Source organism: Raphanus sativus, chromosome 6, assembly GCF_000801105.2.
Source record: "Raphanus sativus cultivar WK10039 chromosome 6, ASM80110v3, whole genome shotgun sequence".
NCBI classification, from domain to species: Eukaryota; Viridiplantae; Streptophyta; class Magnoliopsida; order Brassicales; family Brassicaceae; genus Raphanus; species Raphanus sativus.
The window spans coordinates 18,938,187-18,953,427 of NC_079516.1; the positions used below are offsets into that span (position 1 = coordinate 18,938,187).

General features: G+C 31.8%; 2 protein-coding genes across 2 annotated transcripts; one reads left to right on the forward strand and one right to left on the reverse strand.

Moving 5' to 3' along the window:
- Window positions 1–484: 484 nt before the first annotated feature.
- On the reverse strand, window positions 485–2,619 carry LOC108836700 (probable xyloglucan endotransglucosylase/hydrolase protein 27). Its single transcript, XM_018609822.2, has 4 exons — window positions 2,282–2,619; window positions 2,089–2,189; window positions 1,778–1,986; window positions 485–1,244 (listed from the first exon to the last, which is right to left on the reverse strand). Exons 1-4 carry the CDS (start codon window positions 2,463–2,465, stop codon window positions 737–739), a joined length of 1,002 nt encoding a protein of 333 aa, XP_018465324.1. The 5' UTR covers window positions 2,466–2,619; the 3' UTR covers window positions 485–736.
- A 4,119-nt stretch (window positions 2,620–6,738) lies between these two features.
- LOC108808001 (uncharacterized) lies at window positions 6,739–7,527 on the forward strand. Its single transcript, XM_018580211.1, has one exon. The coding sequence runs from the start codon at window positions 6,739–6,741 to the stop codon at window positions 7,525–7,527; it is 789 nt and encodes a 262-aa protein (XP_018435713.1).
- The last annotated feature ends 7,714 nt before the right edge of the window (window positions 7,528–15,241 follow it).

The following is a 15,241-nucleotide window of genomic DNA, read 5'->3' on the forward strand; positions in this document are numbered from 1 at the left end:
CCAATGCGCAAGGACCAGTCCAAAAACTTTTTAACATGGGACTTTCTCAACACATTTTTTAGGTAATTAAGCCTTTTTTATTTTCTTTTAAGCCCAAAAATGCTTAGTACTTGGTCCAAAGACCACAATAAGGATGCTCTATTTCCCACAAGTCTTATCTCTTTAGATGGTCCCGAAAATGCGAAACTCGACTATGAAAATGAGCTAAGCTCAAAAACATTTGTACATATATACTTTAGACACGACCTAATAGTTTTATGTAAATTGTCATTGAATGTATATACACATATGTGCAGAACATGTCCACAGGCCACACAATTAAATAGAATAACATTCGTTGGACCCATTGAATAAAACAAGTAACAGAGAGACAAAACTTTAGTCTATAAAGTACCCAAATTGAAATTAAATTAATCAAAGATATGCTACGAAGAAAATGCCAAGAAAATACAACGCGAATATTCGTTAAACGGAATATATTCACAAAAACAAGAAATTAAACTTTTATCATAAAATTGTTCAAACAAGTCAAGATTTCTCAATAAATAAATAAATCACTTTATTTCATATACAAGCAACAAATGAACAAAACTCCCCCCCCCCCCCCCCTCTTTCTCTCTCTAACTCTGAATAACAAAAATGCATTGTAACAAAAGTATACCACTAAAAAGACTTATTTTAGAAACCCCTCCCCCATCCAAACCAACACCATAATTTAATGACAATGCACAATCAATCATATCGACTCTGTTCCATCCATACGGCTTCTCTTGCTCCTGTGCTTTCCGCTGCGGCGGCGCCTCGGAGTACCACCAAACGTGACTGGATCATAAACCCTAAGCCGCTGAGCCTCTGCCGGATTCACAACGCACTCCGGCAAATAAACCTTGTACCTGGTCCGATCATAGCAATACGAATAAGTCATGTGTTTGCGCCTGAAAACCTCCATTTTAGCCCTCTGTGACGGGCTAATCTCCTGCGCCGCACGGATATACTCGGTGGCTCCTTCGTCGCACTTGGGAAACTGCGACATTGGGTCCACAGGGCAGCCATGCAGGACTAGGTCAGAAAACCGTGCGATGTAAGGCGCATATTTGTAGTTTACACCGTACTTTCCACCGTAAGTTGCCCATTTAGAACCGTCCCATATTGTTGTGTAGAGAGACATGGGCTTCGACGGGAAGTCACCGCCCATTGATGATGTTCGCTTCACCTCTCTGATAGGAACATTGTCTACGTAGAATCTGCATAACCACAAATAAATCAGCTGAAAAGGTTAGTTATCCAAAAAGATAAAAACATTAACCTAAAAATATAAGATTTCTGGCGTTAATATTCCAGCTTTTAATGAACAAAATAAAGATTCTCAACTTGGATTGGACCCCTAAAGAAAAACAGAACTTTGTATGGGGTCTTTGTTGATGCCAAAGATCGAAAGCTGTAAACCATTATTTGGGGGCTCACAAGCTTGAAATTGACAATAACAGAACAGCCCAAAAGCAAATGATGTCCAAGCATCACAAAACTTTCCACTAGAAGAAATTTGAGAATAAAAAAAAAAACAAAAGATCCCTCAAAATATTAAACCCCACTTGGGTTTCCTTAAATAGAAGAGGAAATTATCGAACACCCCAAGCCTTAAATCTAACGGGGTCACGAACCTAACCTCCTTTCAAGATTCTAAGGTTTTCTTGTTATTTATCTAAGACAATCAAACAAACACAGAGAAAAACTAGGCGATAAATGATTTTTTTTGTAGTTTTTTCATTTAACTTACATGATGTGAGAATCAGACCAGAGGATACTGTATTGATGATAATCTTCAGTAGGATCAAACCAAAGATTACATCTTTCTTCTCTTCCCAAATGAGTGCTTCCATTACCATAAATATTTGTCTGAATCCTCCATTCTCTTCCTCTAATGTTACCAAGAAACTCAAAATCAATCTCATCATGATTTTTCTCATACGTATCTCCATTTGACATCTGAAAATATCAAATCACACAAAATTTACCAATACCGAAAAATCAATAGTAAACTTAATCATATTACGAAAAATAAGATCATTATAATTGTTTTTTACTTACATAAAAAGCAACAACTACTCCTGCTGAATAATCAGAAGGTAGTTTGATTGAAGCACTGAATAATCCATGTAAATAAAGATCATTTGAGACGAACCCAGAACCTGCCAAAGACAAAACCAAAATTTAACCATCAGTAAACCGATAAAACAGAGAAACAAGACACGAGAAAATAGAGGAACATTAAAGACCATACCGGTCCTTTCATCGAGCGTTAACCGGACGGATTTGCCGTCTTTATGAACAAACAAGTTCTTGTCACCAAAAAGTTGCGTGTAACTCTCTTCAAAGGATGTGATTGGAAGATTCTGCAGAGTAAAACCAGAAACTAAACCGGAGAACAGAGATATGAACACTAAGAGACGACTCAAAGTTTCCATTTTTGTCAAACGCTTCCGTGTGTGTGTGTGTGTGAACTGAAAATGTTTTAGGGAAAGGTAGAGAGGAAGAGATGAGAGAGCCTGCGTACGGAGATGGTTTACAGAGAGAGAGAAAGAGAGATGAGACGAAGGCTAGTGAGAGAAAAATCCATAGGAGGTTTCCATCTGGCTTTGGGTGGGTTTATATTTTTGAATTTGCGATTTCAAAATATTTTTCTTTCCATATTCCTTTTATTTTGTCTTTATTGTACGCGGAGACAAAGATCTTTAGCGAATACGTGAAAATTACTAAATTAAAATAATTAGAATATTTTTTTCTCTTGGACATGACTGGATATCTATCTTATTAAAACAGAAACATTTTGTTGGACCTAACATTTATTTTGTAAGTTTTTAAATTAAATACACTTTTATACTTTATAGTTAAACCTACATTAAATCACTATTATTCCTTTCTTTATACTACTATTCATGTTTCCAAACAATATACTTATTTTTTTATACTACTATCAATGTTTCCAAACAATATATTTTTATACTACTATCAATATTTCCAAACAATATATTTTTATAAAATAACTAATATTTTTAGTAATTAATCTTAGTTATTAATTTTTGTTATTTTATATCTATCATTTTCTCTTTAAAATTTTGTAGAAACGTCATAATTCATAAATTGCAAAATAATGAACTTTAAAATTTGGATTATAAGATTACAAATTATGAAACTATTACAATTTAAATCAAATCAGATTACATATCGGTCATCCATCAGTTCAATCGGTTAGTCTCAGATTTTTGTGATTTTTTTAATATGAATATTTTTAAAATCTAAATTGAATTGTCAGATCTTCGGATTAACCGGTATAATCACAATCGGGTTGGATTTAAAAACACTGATTTAAATGCAAAAATATTTTAAATACACTCTTTAAAAATTACCAAAATATTTGTTAAGTTATTAATGAAATTTTTCATCGTAAAATATTCCGCGCTTCCAAAGCGCGGGTCAAGATCTAGTCTATCTTATTAAAGGTGAAGTACAAATTCGGTGTGTTTGGATACTTAGATAAGATTATTAAAAAATTTGGTGTATTTGGCTATAGGTGTAACAAATGGTTCACGATTATTGCTAACTTAAAAAAAAAAAATCTATAACCAAATCTTACTCACCACGTAATAAATATCTTAGGCAATCTAATAAAAAAAATCTATAACCTTCTTTTTCTTTCGATTCTTTCTTCCCAAGTAAAAGTCATAACCTAATTAAATATACTTTCCCTTAATGCCACACTTTTTTCGCTAGATATTTAGAAAATTAACTAATACTTCAATACAAAATATCGATATCCCCTATCCCTTTTGCACGCTAAAACTGTTTAGGAAAATATTCTCATTAACAAAATCTTAGATTGCATAAGTATATCTATCTATCTTATTAAAGCTGAAGTACAATTTCGGTGTGTTTGGATACTTGGATAAGAGTTTTTTAAAAAATTGGTGTGTTTGGAAACATGGATTGTAGTCTTTAAAAATAATAATTTTGTTTGGAAACAAAGATAGTAGTATTAAATAGAAAAATTAATGGGCTTAAGTCATTAAGTCCATTATAAAAGAATATTGTCAATATATATAAGAAAAATACAATACAAAGCCCAATTTGAAATACCAACTCAAATTATGGTTTTTATATTTCATATTAAGTTTTTAAAATATAATATATGTAATTATTTATATGATGATACGTATTAAATACTATTAATTATATGATTACTTATATGATGGTACATACAAAATACGATTAATTATATGATGAAATTATATGATATATAATAATGACTAAGGATGGGTTTTCAGACATCCATACGGGTTTGGTTAGGTCTGGGCGTTCGGGTACCCATTCGGGTACGGGTCGGTTCTTTCGGATATCGGGTTTTTTGGGTTTGGAAATTAAAACCCATTCGGGTATTATAAAATTTCGGATCGGGTTCGAGTCGGGTTTTTCCGGGTTCGGGTGGGTTCGGTTCTGAAGTAAAGGAACCTGAAAATAACCGAATAACCAATGTATCTGTAATGGGTTCGGATAATAGTACCCAAAATAACCATATTACCCGATTCGATTCGGGTATTTTGTATCCAAACGATTCAGATGTATAAAAAAATAACCAAAAATACTCATTTGACACAGTTTTGTTTAAGTACTTCTATCCAAACTACAATATTTTATCCGAAAATACACAAAATTATTGAAAATAACTAATATATTAAATTTATAATTAAAATTAAAATAATTATACATATAATTATAAATAATATTTTGAAATATATATTTTATTTCGGATATCTTCGGATACCCATTCGGTTTTCGGTTCGGGTCGGGTTGGATACCGGTTCTTCGGATACAACAGTTTAGAACCCAAACAGTTATTTCTGAAGAACCGAGTAAACCCGATACCCTGATTTTTCGGGTCGGTTCCGGTTCGGGTCCTCGGGTCCGGTTTTTGTGCCCAGGCCTAGGTTTGGTCCTGATTGGTTTGCGTTTTGGGTTTTCGAGGTCAAAGATTTCAGTCCTATTAGGATGTTTCTAAATTTTTGTTTGAGTTTGATTCAGATCTTTGCGGGTTTAGTTTGGGTTTGGATAACCTATTTAAATTATTTTTAAAGTTTTAAATCACTATATATTTTAAATTTCTCAAAATCTATAAATAAAGTAATATATTACCTATAAATTTAAATAACATATGTCAGAATACCTAAGCTTAACATATCAATTGGGTTGATTTAAAATTTTGGATACGGAATCAATAATTATTTTAAGTATTTTTGGTGATTTGAGTATACTTTAACTATTTCAGATATTTGTTTTTGACTATCTATATATATTTTCAAGTATTTTAAACCAATTTAAAATTATCATTCTTGATGTTTTATATACGTTAAATATAAAAAAATTAATATATAAGTATATAAATCCATTTTTAGATAAATTCAGGTACACGAATATTTCGGTTCGGATCCGATTCGGTTCTCTAACTAACAAAATTTTGAATAATTCGAATATTTAATCAATTTATGTTCAGGTTTGGTACTATATTTACAGATTGGTATCAGTTCTGTTCCTCAGATTCATTTTGCCAAACCCTAATAATTACATGAAAAACAAATATCATCATATTTTCAAAAATATACATCCGCGGAGGTGCAGATATCAAAGTCTATAATCATTTATTTTAACAATAAGCCAAATAAATATGTTGATTGAAGAGCGAATAAAACAAAACTAGAGAAATACATAGTTTATCAGAGACACTCTACGTGTTGAATTTATTAAAAAAAATATTAAAATAAATAAATTCAATAATTATAAAAAAATAATATATTTTATAAAAATGAAAAATAATACCCGCGCTTTCGAAGCGCGGGTCAAAATCTAGTTCATATTATTGCTGAATTCATCCGATCAGTAGCTTTATTTTCAAGTTTAAACTAAAAATAAGATATACTTTTTTAATTTAGTTTGCTGTTTAGTATATCTAGCTTCTACAAAGTGAAAATTGACTTTTATAAGATTTATCATTTATTTATTTGGACTAATCATACCGCTAGACGAAGATCTATTCATTAATCATAAAAAGACATTTTAGTTTGGCAAACGCGTGCCATAATTGATGACCTTAGAATAGTGGAATGTGGATACAGCCGATAATAATACTTTTGAGAAATTCAAATTCGGTAATTGTCGTAATAATGTTAAAGCATCAGTATAATTACTTATTTTGTGCATATTCACTGTATTTTACCTTAAAACGAAAAATATACTTAATACTTTAATAGTTAATACTAAGGGAAATTAGACCATATATACACACCAAAAATCACAATTTCCTTGACTTACTAAAACTTTACTTCTTGACAAAAAAAAAACTAAAACTTTCCTGTCTTTCCTACTTTCTCTTCTTATCTCTCTCAAAATCTAATTTCTTATTTTTTAGTTATTTAGTACACAAGTCCTAATATTATTAATATGGAGTAATTACCAACAAATGAAAAAAAGATTCTCAAAAAAGAAAGAAAAAACAAATGAAAAAATTGCTATCAAGAGGAAATCAACACAATAATAAAACAAAATGCATCCCTAGAAGATGACACATCAGATCCCTAAAAGATAGTATCCTCTGCATCATTACTTAGCTCAGCGCACTCTGTTGATCATCTTGTCTGACTGCCGGAGAAGACAGGGAAGTACACGACAAAGACAGGCTACGGCTTGGCAATGACAGCAGAAGTAGAGACTGCCATCTCCAACACTTCCTTCAACTGGCTCAAACATATTTGGAATATCAAAACTCCTCCAAAGATCAAGGATTTCCTCTGGAAGCTTGTGCGCAAAGCAATCCCAGTGAGCTCAAATTTAACTCGAAGTGGGATCCCGGCGTTCAACTGTAAAACCTGCGATGGGGAGGAGGACGATATGCACGTTTTCTTGACCTGCAGCATTGCAGAGCAGGTTTGGAACTTGGCTCCTATGGTGTTAATACCAAACAGCTTCACTCCTTCGATGATGTCTCTCCTTGAGATAGCAGAAACCTTCACGACTCTTCCACCGGTGGGACTAACTGTTCCACTATGGCCATGGATTTTGTGGAGTCTCTGGAAAGCAAGAAACAAGCGATGTTTTGAAAATAAAACTTTTTCCGCAATGGAAATCATGACGAAAGCTATCACTGATGCGAAAGATTGGGAGGCAGCACAGCCCACTGCTACGGCATCCAACAAGACTCACGACTCTGCTCCGGCCCTCGCTACCAACGCTCGCGCCTCTCCGACATCACCAGATACTCTCATCTGCAATGTAGATGCAGCTTGGGATGGTCGAACCGGTAACTGTGGCATAGGAGGCGTCTTCTCGAGTGAAACACAACGCTCCATTCCTGATCAAATCTCCACCTCCCGCAAACATGTCTCCTCGGCGTTAATGGCAGAAGCCATCGCCATCCGATCTGCAGTCATGTATACTGCTTCGTTAAACATTAAATCTTTGATGATTCTCTCTCTTTGGTGAAGCTCCTGAAGAGTAGAAGCTCGGTTCCAGCTTTGTTCGAGATTTTGTTTGACATCTATCACTTTAGTTCTTTGTTTGATTCTATTTCCTTTTCGTATGTACCACGTTTGAGGAATGGGATGGCTGATTCGGTGGCAAAATCAGCTCTCTCATTGCTTAACTCCCCCGATAATGGGGTGTAAACTCTTTTATTATGAATGAATGTGTGTTTGATCAAAAAAAAAAAAGAAAATGACACATCAGATTTTTAAACCATTTTGGGACTGCCATATCAATAAATAAAAAACTTCAACTTCCAATCGCAACATTTTAATAATACACCTCAGTTCAATTGATATTAATCGCTGGCAAAATCATCCACATAAACGTGATCTCTTACCTTCTCAAGGTCGTAGAGCGACTCTTCCTATCTTTCACATTAGTTAAACTTAAGAAATCGACTGTCATTCTTCCTCTCTTCGTATTAATTTGTGATTTATATGGCAAAGCTTTAGCCTTTAAGTGCTTTCGAACCAACATATATAATAAGGTAATTTTTTTTGTAACCATTATTTTAAAATTTTAAATATGATTGCTGCTTTGTTTTTATTTTATGGTAATTTTGTCTGTTTAAAAAGATTGATGCATCAAACGGGGGTGAAAAGTAGGCAATCCAATCAATTGCTTATGCGTGATCAGGTGGGAAGCTAAGCCATGTTGTGTTTACAATAAGAAGAAACTTTGTTTTTGATATTCTTTTTTTTTGTAACTTAACTTTGTTTTTGATATTGGTGTCAATGGTTCTGCTTTTCATCTTTATTCTTGAACTTTGGGTTTAATAAATTTATCTTTCTGAAAAATCTTACAAATTTGCTCTCTTTTTATCGGTTCAATTCTGATTTGGTTATTTTGTTTTCTGATTGAATTTTAAATGGAACCACAAAAGGTGGAATCCGGAAGGTGATGAGGCTGGATTGTTCAACCTGTTTAACGATAAAATAGAGATTCGCAAACAATGATATCATCACACCAACGGTGCATATATTAGCTAAGTATTATGTTCTAGGATGTACAAAGGTGCGTCATGCATTAAGTTTCGTTATTTTGATAGGAACAAAAGGCTAAGGAATTCAAGCTTCTATAGTTATAGTCTCAATCAAACTTACGTTTTTAGGTTTACTATATAGGAAGGATATGGATTGCATTGATATGTTGTAATACAAGGATTAAAATCATCATTTGTCAACCCTCCAATTGATGATAATATAATAATGATTTTAATAATTAATCTAGTATGTATAATACGATACTAGGTAGTAATCCGCGCTTTACCCGGAATAAGATCTATATATTATGATTGTGGACATAAGTATACTTTAAACGAACGTTAGGCAAAACTAAATGTATGATTCATTTAATTATGATGTTATCGACCCTGTGATTATATGTGACTATATATATGTGTGTGTGTGTGTTCACTGGAGTCTATGACTCGTCTTGATGTTGATCAACTTCCAAAAGATAACGGTAGATCAATAACATATTATAAGCAAAACAATAACTGTGTGAAATAAATAAAATATAGCTTTTGAAATTTAAAAAACGTAATTGTAGCATAAAAGCAATTGAAGGATGGTGACAGCCGCATGTTTATATTGCTTGCTCGGGAAGACTACTACACTGACCATAGAAACGTTTTACAGTGAACACCTCTCGTCAAACCGAGATTATCTCTTCAAGCAGCAACATAACCAAGTTGTGTCTCTACGAATATGCCTACTTAATGGCGAAAGATCAGATGGGTTACATGTTTATAAAGAAACTGATCGAGGAAGAAGAAAGCTTTCTTGATGCTATGATTATATTGAGAGAATTGATTAATCAAGTACTCGAAGCTGAAGGTTTATCACGTAAAAAACGTCGTCGAGAAAAATGTCGAAGATATTGTAATTCTTTTAAAGGAATGTAATTGTCTGCATTAAATACACACATTTTGTGAGAAACGTTCTCTGCATGACACGTAAACGTTTTACTAAATAAAAACTTCTCGTTAAGCCACGTCATATCTTACCAATACATATAATTATGGAAACTCTTAAAAATATTTCTCAGACGACGAGGAAAAACAAGAGAAGCAAGAAAGTGTGGAGTGCTTTGCTTCTTACACTTGTGTCCCCGACAAATAGTCACAGGTGCTATGTCTCTATCCAACTAACAACACTTCATCTTAAAAATATACACACTCTGTGGAGAAAAATGTCAAATGAATAGTATTTTTGTTGCATTTTACGTGTTGTAGGGGTTTCTTTGAGGAGGAGGATAAAGTGCACCCCAATAAAATACCGTGTACCAGAGATCTTACCTCGAAGACAAACAGGGTAAATTTAAAGAAAAGGTGAATTATTAGGGTTAAAAAGCAATTTATTTTGAGATTTACGGGGGTCAAAAAAGATGTATTGAATCTTTAAAAAGGGTGTATTGAATCTATAATTCTAAAATTTATTGAAATTTCTCGTAAAAAGCATATCGGAGAAGATAATTAATACTATTAAAATAGAAATCCATTTTTGAGATGCCTTTCTTTTTTTAAAACTATTTATAGATCTATGCTATTACTTTATTTAAAATATATAGTTTTTATTTAAATCCTAACCAAATCTATTTCATTCTAAAAAACCTATTTAATCCAACAATATTTAGTTTTAATTTTTTAAAAATAACCAAACAACAATAAAATATCATAGTTTAACTAGTCCTTGAAATTAGGATTGTATAATTGTTTTGATCTATTTTACAAACTTAAAAATATTTTCAACATCTGAAATTAAATTATAATTTAAAAAACGTGGAGAAGATTTTTAAATATTTTAAAATATTCATATGTGTTGCAGTTATCACTTAAATGACCACATAAATGTTATTTTTTTATTTTTAAAAAATACAAAGATAACATTTAATAAATTAATTTGTTAACTTTAAACAATTTTTTTTTAAAATGTTACAGCTACTCATAATATTGACAGATATTATAAAATCATAGAATAATTATTTTCTAAATTAATATGACATAAATTTACTAAATATATACATTTAAAATTTTAATTTTACATAAATTTTAACTATTTTTAAAATCAATATTTTAAAATAAAGTTGACTTTTCAAAATCAATCTACAATTAATGAGTTAGAAATTTTTGCATTTAATATTTACAGGTTTTTCCATTAAATATGTAAAATATGTATCAAGTACAAACGAGTCTTACAAATACATTTTTCATTTCCATTGTGATCAAACAAACGAGTTAACAAATTTATCAAACAAAAAACAATCTCGCGCTTTCAAATATAGATGTAGATATTCTTATATATAATATTAAGAGGTCTTTAAATAAATAAAAATTCGTATAAGTTATATAGATATATATATATATATGATCAATTATCCTATATATTAAAAGTATTTAATATAAAAAGCATCTAATTAATAATCATAATTAATTCAAAAGCTACATCTATCATTTAAACAATAAGGTTGCAACATTTAATTCATAACCATAAATAATGTTGTTACCATAATTCTAAATCTTCTACAATTTTTTTAAATATCCTAATTTATTCTACAAACAATTTTTTCTTATACTATAAATTCGTCAATTACATATTTCCTATAATTATGGGGATACATTTTGTGATGGAATTATGTTCATTTTCTTTGTAAATTAATGGAGTTTTGTTTATATGGCAAGCTTTTTAATAGGATTATTCAATTTGGACACTACACTGATAAAAAAGCATTGAGCAGGAGAAAACCATTTTGGGGTTTAAGAAACTTTCCACTCTTTTGATATTAAGCATCGAAACCTCAAATCAGTAAATTTATTGTTTGTTATAAAATACGAAAACTCTTTTTTGAAAATAGTCAACTTTAGACTCTCAATGTACTGTCATTTAGGTTTTCTTTTTGTATTTACTTTTCTCTATGAATGTTCGGTTTATGTAACATCAATGTTTGAGTTTGAATTTATTTTTTTTAAAAACTTTTGCACATGAGGTTCTTATACATGTTATCAGTAGAGTCTATATTATGTAACTCCAAAAGCTTTTAGAAAGCGTTATGGTATTAAATCAGATTAAATATGTTTTTTTCTGTGATAGGTAATGAAGATTCATTGTTTTATTTAGGTATCAATTAGGTAGTCATTGGTGCTAATTTAAATTTGGTCTATCATTTCTTATATAATTGGTTCCACTATATTTTTAATATATATTAAAATATAAATAAAACTAAATTTAGTTAACACTAATAGAAAATATGGCTAAACCTAGATGAAATAAGACCAAACCAATTATATGTTAATTTTATATCAATCCAACATAAATTTTATTTGAAAGATATCCTAATATAAGATTTATCATACTACTATAATAAATTTCATATACATATACAAATTATAGATAAAATTATAGATTTATTACATAAAATATCTTTTAACAGAAAAACAATTCCGCGCTTTAAAGTATACATTATTCTACCTCGACCAAGCCCAGACTGGAGCATCACGGTTACAACACTGTTGTCGCAAGTCTACCATTGATTCATGTCTTCTTCGGGTATCCTTCCAGGCTGTAATCCACAGTATATGGAGGGAAAGGAACAGCAGGAAGCACACGGGTGCTTACCGTACCGCTCAACAACTAATTTATAGACAAGGCAATACGCAACCGCATCTTCTCTTTTCGTTCTAGAAACGCAGGGAACTGCAGTAGCCTGATGATCCGCTGGATGGGAAGGAATGGATAGTTTGCTGTTTCTTTCTTAAAGCTGATGTTGTTCTCAGATTTTTGAACTCTTTCGTATTGTAAACGTTTTTTTCTTTTGTTGATAAATAAATTTAACATTTCAAAAAAAAATATATATTAGGATCAATAAACATATAATCTTAATTTTTTATACATTATTGTATATCTATTTCAAATTATAATTTTTCTCATAATAAAATTCTGCGCTTTTTAAAGTGCGGATCAAAATTTAGCAACATAATTATCGTAGTAAAAAAATATAACATGATTAGCCGCCCCAATACCGTCCCTGATGATCACATTCCCTAAAGTTCTCCCTCTCCTTATGTAAAATCACGGATTTGCCACTATTTGCGAAGCACCATTCAGTTGTTATTGGGGCTGTTTGTTTCACCATTTGTCATTTCCATTCAGATGATTCATTTATATGATCTATCTAGATGATCCATTCAGATTTTTGTACATGTTTGTTTTTTCATCCAGATATCTCATCTAGATGAATCATCTAAATGAATCATATGTTTGTTTCTTTATTTTCATTTCCATTCAAATGAGTTTAGTAAATAAATTACCAAAATACCCTTGTGTTAGTTTAATCATATGGTTATATTATTTTTAACTATATTACATTTAATTATTTAGTTTAATAAATTTACATTAGAATTATTTCAAAAATTAACAAGTTTTTTTTTGCGGTTTGGGCGGGAAAACAAGATCTTTTCGGTTTTAGCTGACAAACACATTTTTGGTTTTGGTGTGAAAATACAATTTTTTTTTATTTTGGCGAGAAACACGTTTTTGCGGTAACTATATTTTTCAGTTTGGCGGAAAAACGAGATTTTTCGGTTTTGGTGGAAAAAAATAAGATTTTGGGGTTTTGGCAAGAAAACAAATTTTTGTGGTTTTGGCGGAAAACACACATTTTATGGTTTTGGCGGGAAACACATTTTTGCGATTTTCGCGGGAAAATAAGACTTTCTGGTTTTGGCAGGTATACGCGTTTTGCGGTTTAGGCGGGAAAATGAGATTTTTCGGTTTTGGCGGAAAAACGCGTTTTTGCTGTTTTGACGGGAAAACGAGATTTTGCGGTTTTCGCTGGAAAATGAAAAATTCTCGATTTCGGCGGGAAACGCGTTTTTGTGGTTTTGGCGACAAAACGCGTTTTTACAGAAAACGAGATTTTTGGTTTTGACGGGAAAATGCGTTTTTTGCGCTTTTCGCTGGAAAATAAGATTTTTTTTAATTTTGGCGGGAAACGCGTTTTTGTGATTTTGGCAAGAAAACACGTTTTTGAGGAAAAATGAAAATTTTCAGTTTTGGCGGGAAAACGCTTTTTTACCGTTTTGGCGGAAACACGTTTTGGCGAAAAAATGCGATTTTCAGTTTTGGTGGGAAAACAAAACTTTTCGGTTTTGGCGGAAAAAATGTTTTTGTGCTTTTGTCAATTTCTACGTGGAACAAAATGATATTATGTTTAGGTTTATAATTTGTGAATTATATTAGGGATATAATAGACATTATACCATTTTGAAACCATCTCAATTCAAATGATCCAAATTGGTTCATTTGAATAGATTTTAAAATTAAGCTTTGATTTCTAAAAGTCATCCGAATGAACCATCTGAATGAGTTGAATTTTTAGTGTCTAAACAAACAAAACTCTCATCGCTCATCGAGATGGAGATGGAAAAACAAACATGCCTATTTTCGTTTTAAAATTGTGGTGCACCATTCAGTTGTTATTTTCGTTTTAAAAACTGTGCCACTGAGAAGGTAATAAGACTTTTGAAATTGCAACGGTAAACTATAAAAAAGTTGCGGCCCCATAAAATGAAAATCGTGGGATCTTATTGATTGACACACATGGTAAGAAACGTGTGGAGCGGGGAGGTTAAATTCGCAACATTTTTCGCCGCGGCTCTGTACCAATGAATGGACCAGGAAAACGGTGTCATGCGATTAGCGATTACTGAACCGTGCTGACGTTAATTAGCAGCGTCAAAAGAGAAAGAATGGGTCCTATCTTCACCTAATGTATCCCGTGATGGATCTATTTTTATACTATTATTTAATTATCACAATTCACAAACGTACTTTTATTTTCCTGAAAATTATATAATGTTTACATAGTTTTCCAATACTTGTGTAAACTGTAAAGTAAAGATCAAAAGTTTATAAAACAACATTAATTTATTTTAACACTTACTAACATATTAAGCATATACGATACAAAAAGCTGACAAGCACAAGTACATGTTTTCCACATCAGCACATAATTAATAGCCGTTGGATCTCTAAGAGCATCCGCATCAAGGGGTTTACGGTGGGGTTCGTGCGATTTTCAAGAAAAAAAAATAATATAATACTGCTATTTTGATGAACTCGTATCACAAAGGTTCGTGGTTATGAACCCGTATCACATGTATTGTTCGTGGTTATGAACCCGTAGTATCACATGTATTGTTCGTTGATTTATTTATTTAGAAAAGTAAATAAAAAATTATAAAACTTACCTTGGGAATCGAAAATGGAGAGTTCACCAATATGGATGCTCTAACATATCCCACTTACATATCCTGTAAACGGCGGTGTTAACTCTGTTAACTCTGTTAATTCGTTCTTCCTTTTTGGTAACAACCGTGTCATAGGGGTCCAATAGTTCACGCGTAAAATAATAAAATAGTTACTCACAGTCGAGAAGCTGACATCGTTCATCGTCACTCACAACTAGTCCTGCTAAAGCGTAATTTACACAAGCGCGCGCATGTAAATCTAAAAACTGAAAGAACCCAATGTACAATATTCACGTGAGGTTTTTGGATGGTTCTGATCCCCCACGGCTGACTCTGTCAGAGCCAATCACAATCGTTGATATCTGCATGGGGATCTTATACGCTCATATTTGGACAAACAAAATTTAGATCCTACGGCCTAAA

Bases quoted from the DNA above. Each gene is read 5' to 3' on its own strand.
- LOC108836700 (XM_018609822.2), bottom strand. From the start codon at position 2,465: ATGGAAACTTTGAGTCGTCTCTTAGTGTTCATATCTCTGTTCTCCGGT. The intron at 1,987-2,088 runs GTAAGTAAAAAA...TGATATTTTCAG, and splicing joins GAGTAGTTGTTGCTTTTTAT to ATGTCAAATGGAGATACGTA. The intron at 1,245-1,777 runs GTAAGTTAAATG...GTGGTTATGCAG, and splicing joins TGGTCTGATTCTCACATCAT to ATTCTACGTAGACAATGTTC.
- LOC108808001 (XM_018580211.1), top strand. From the start codon at position 6,739: ATGACAGCAGAAGTAGAGACTGCCATCTCCAACACTTCCTTCAACTGG.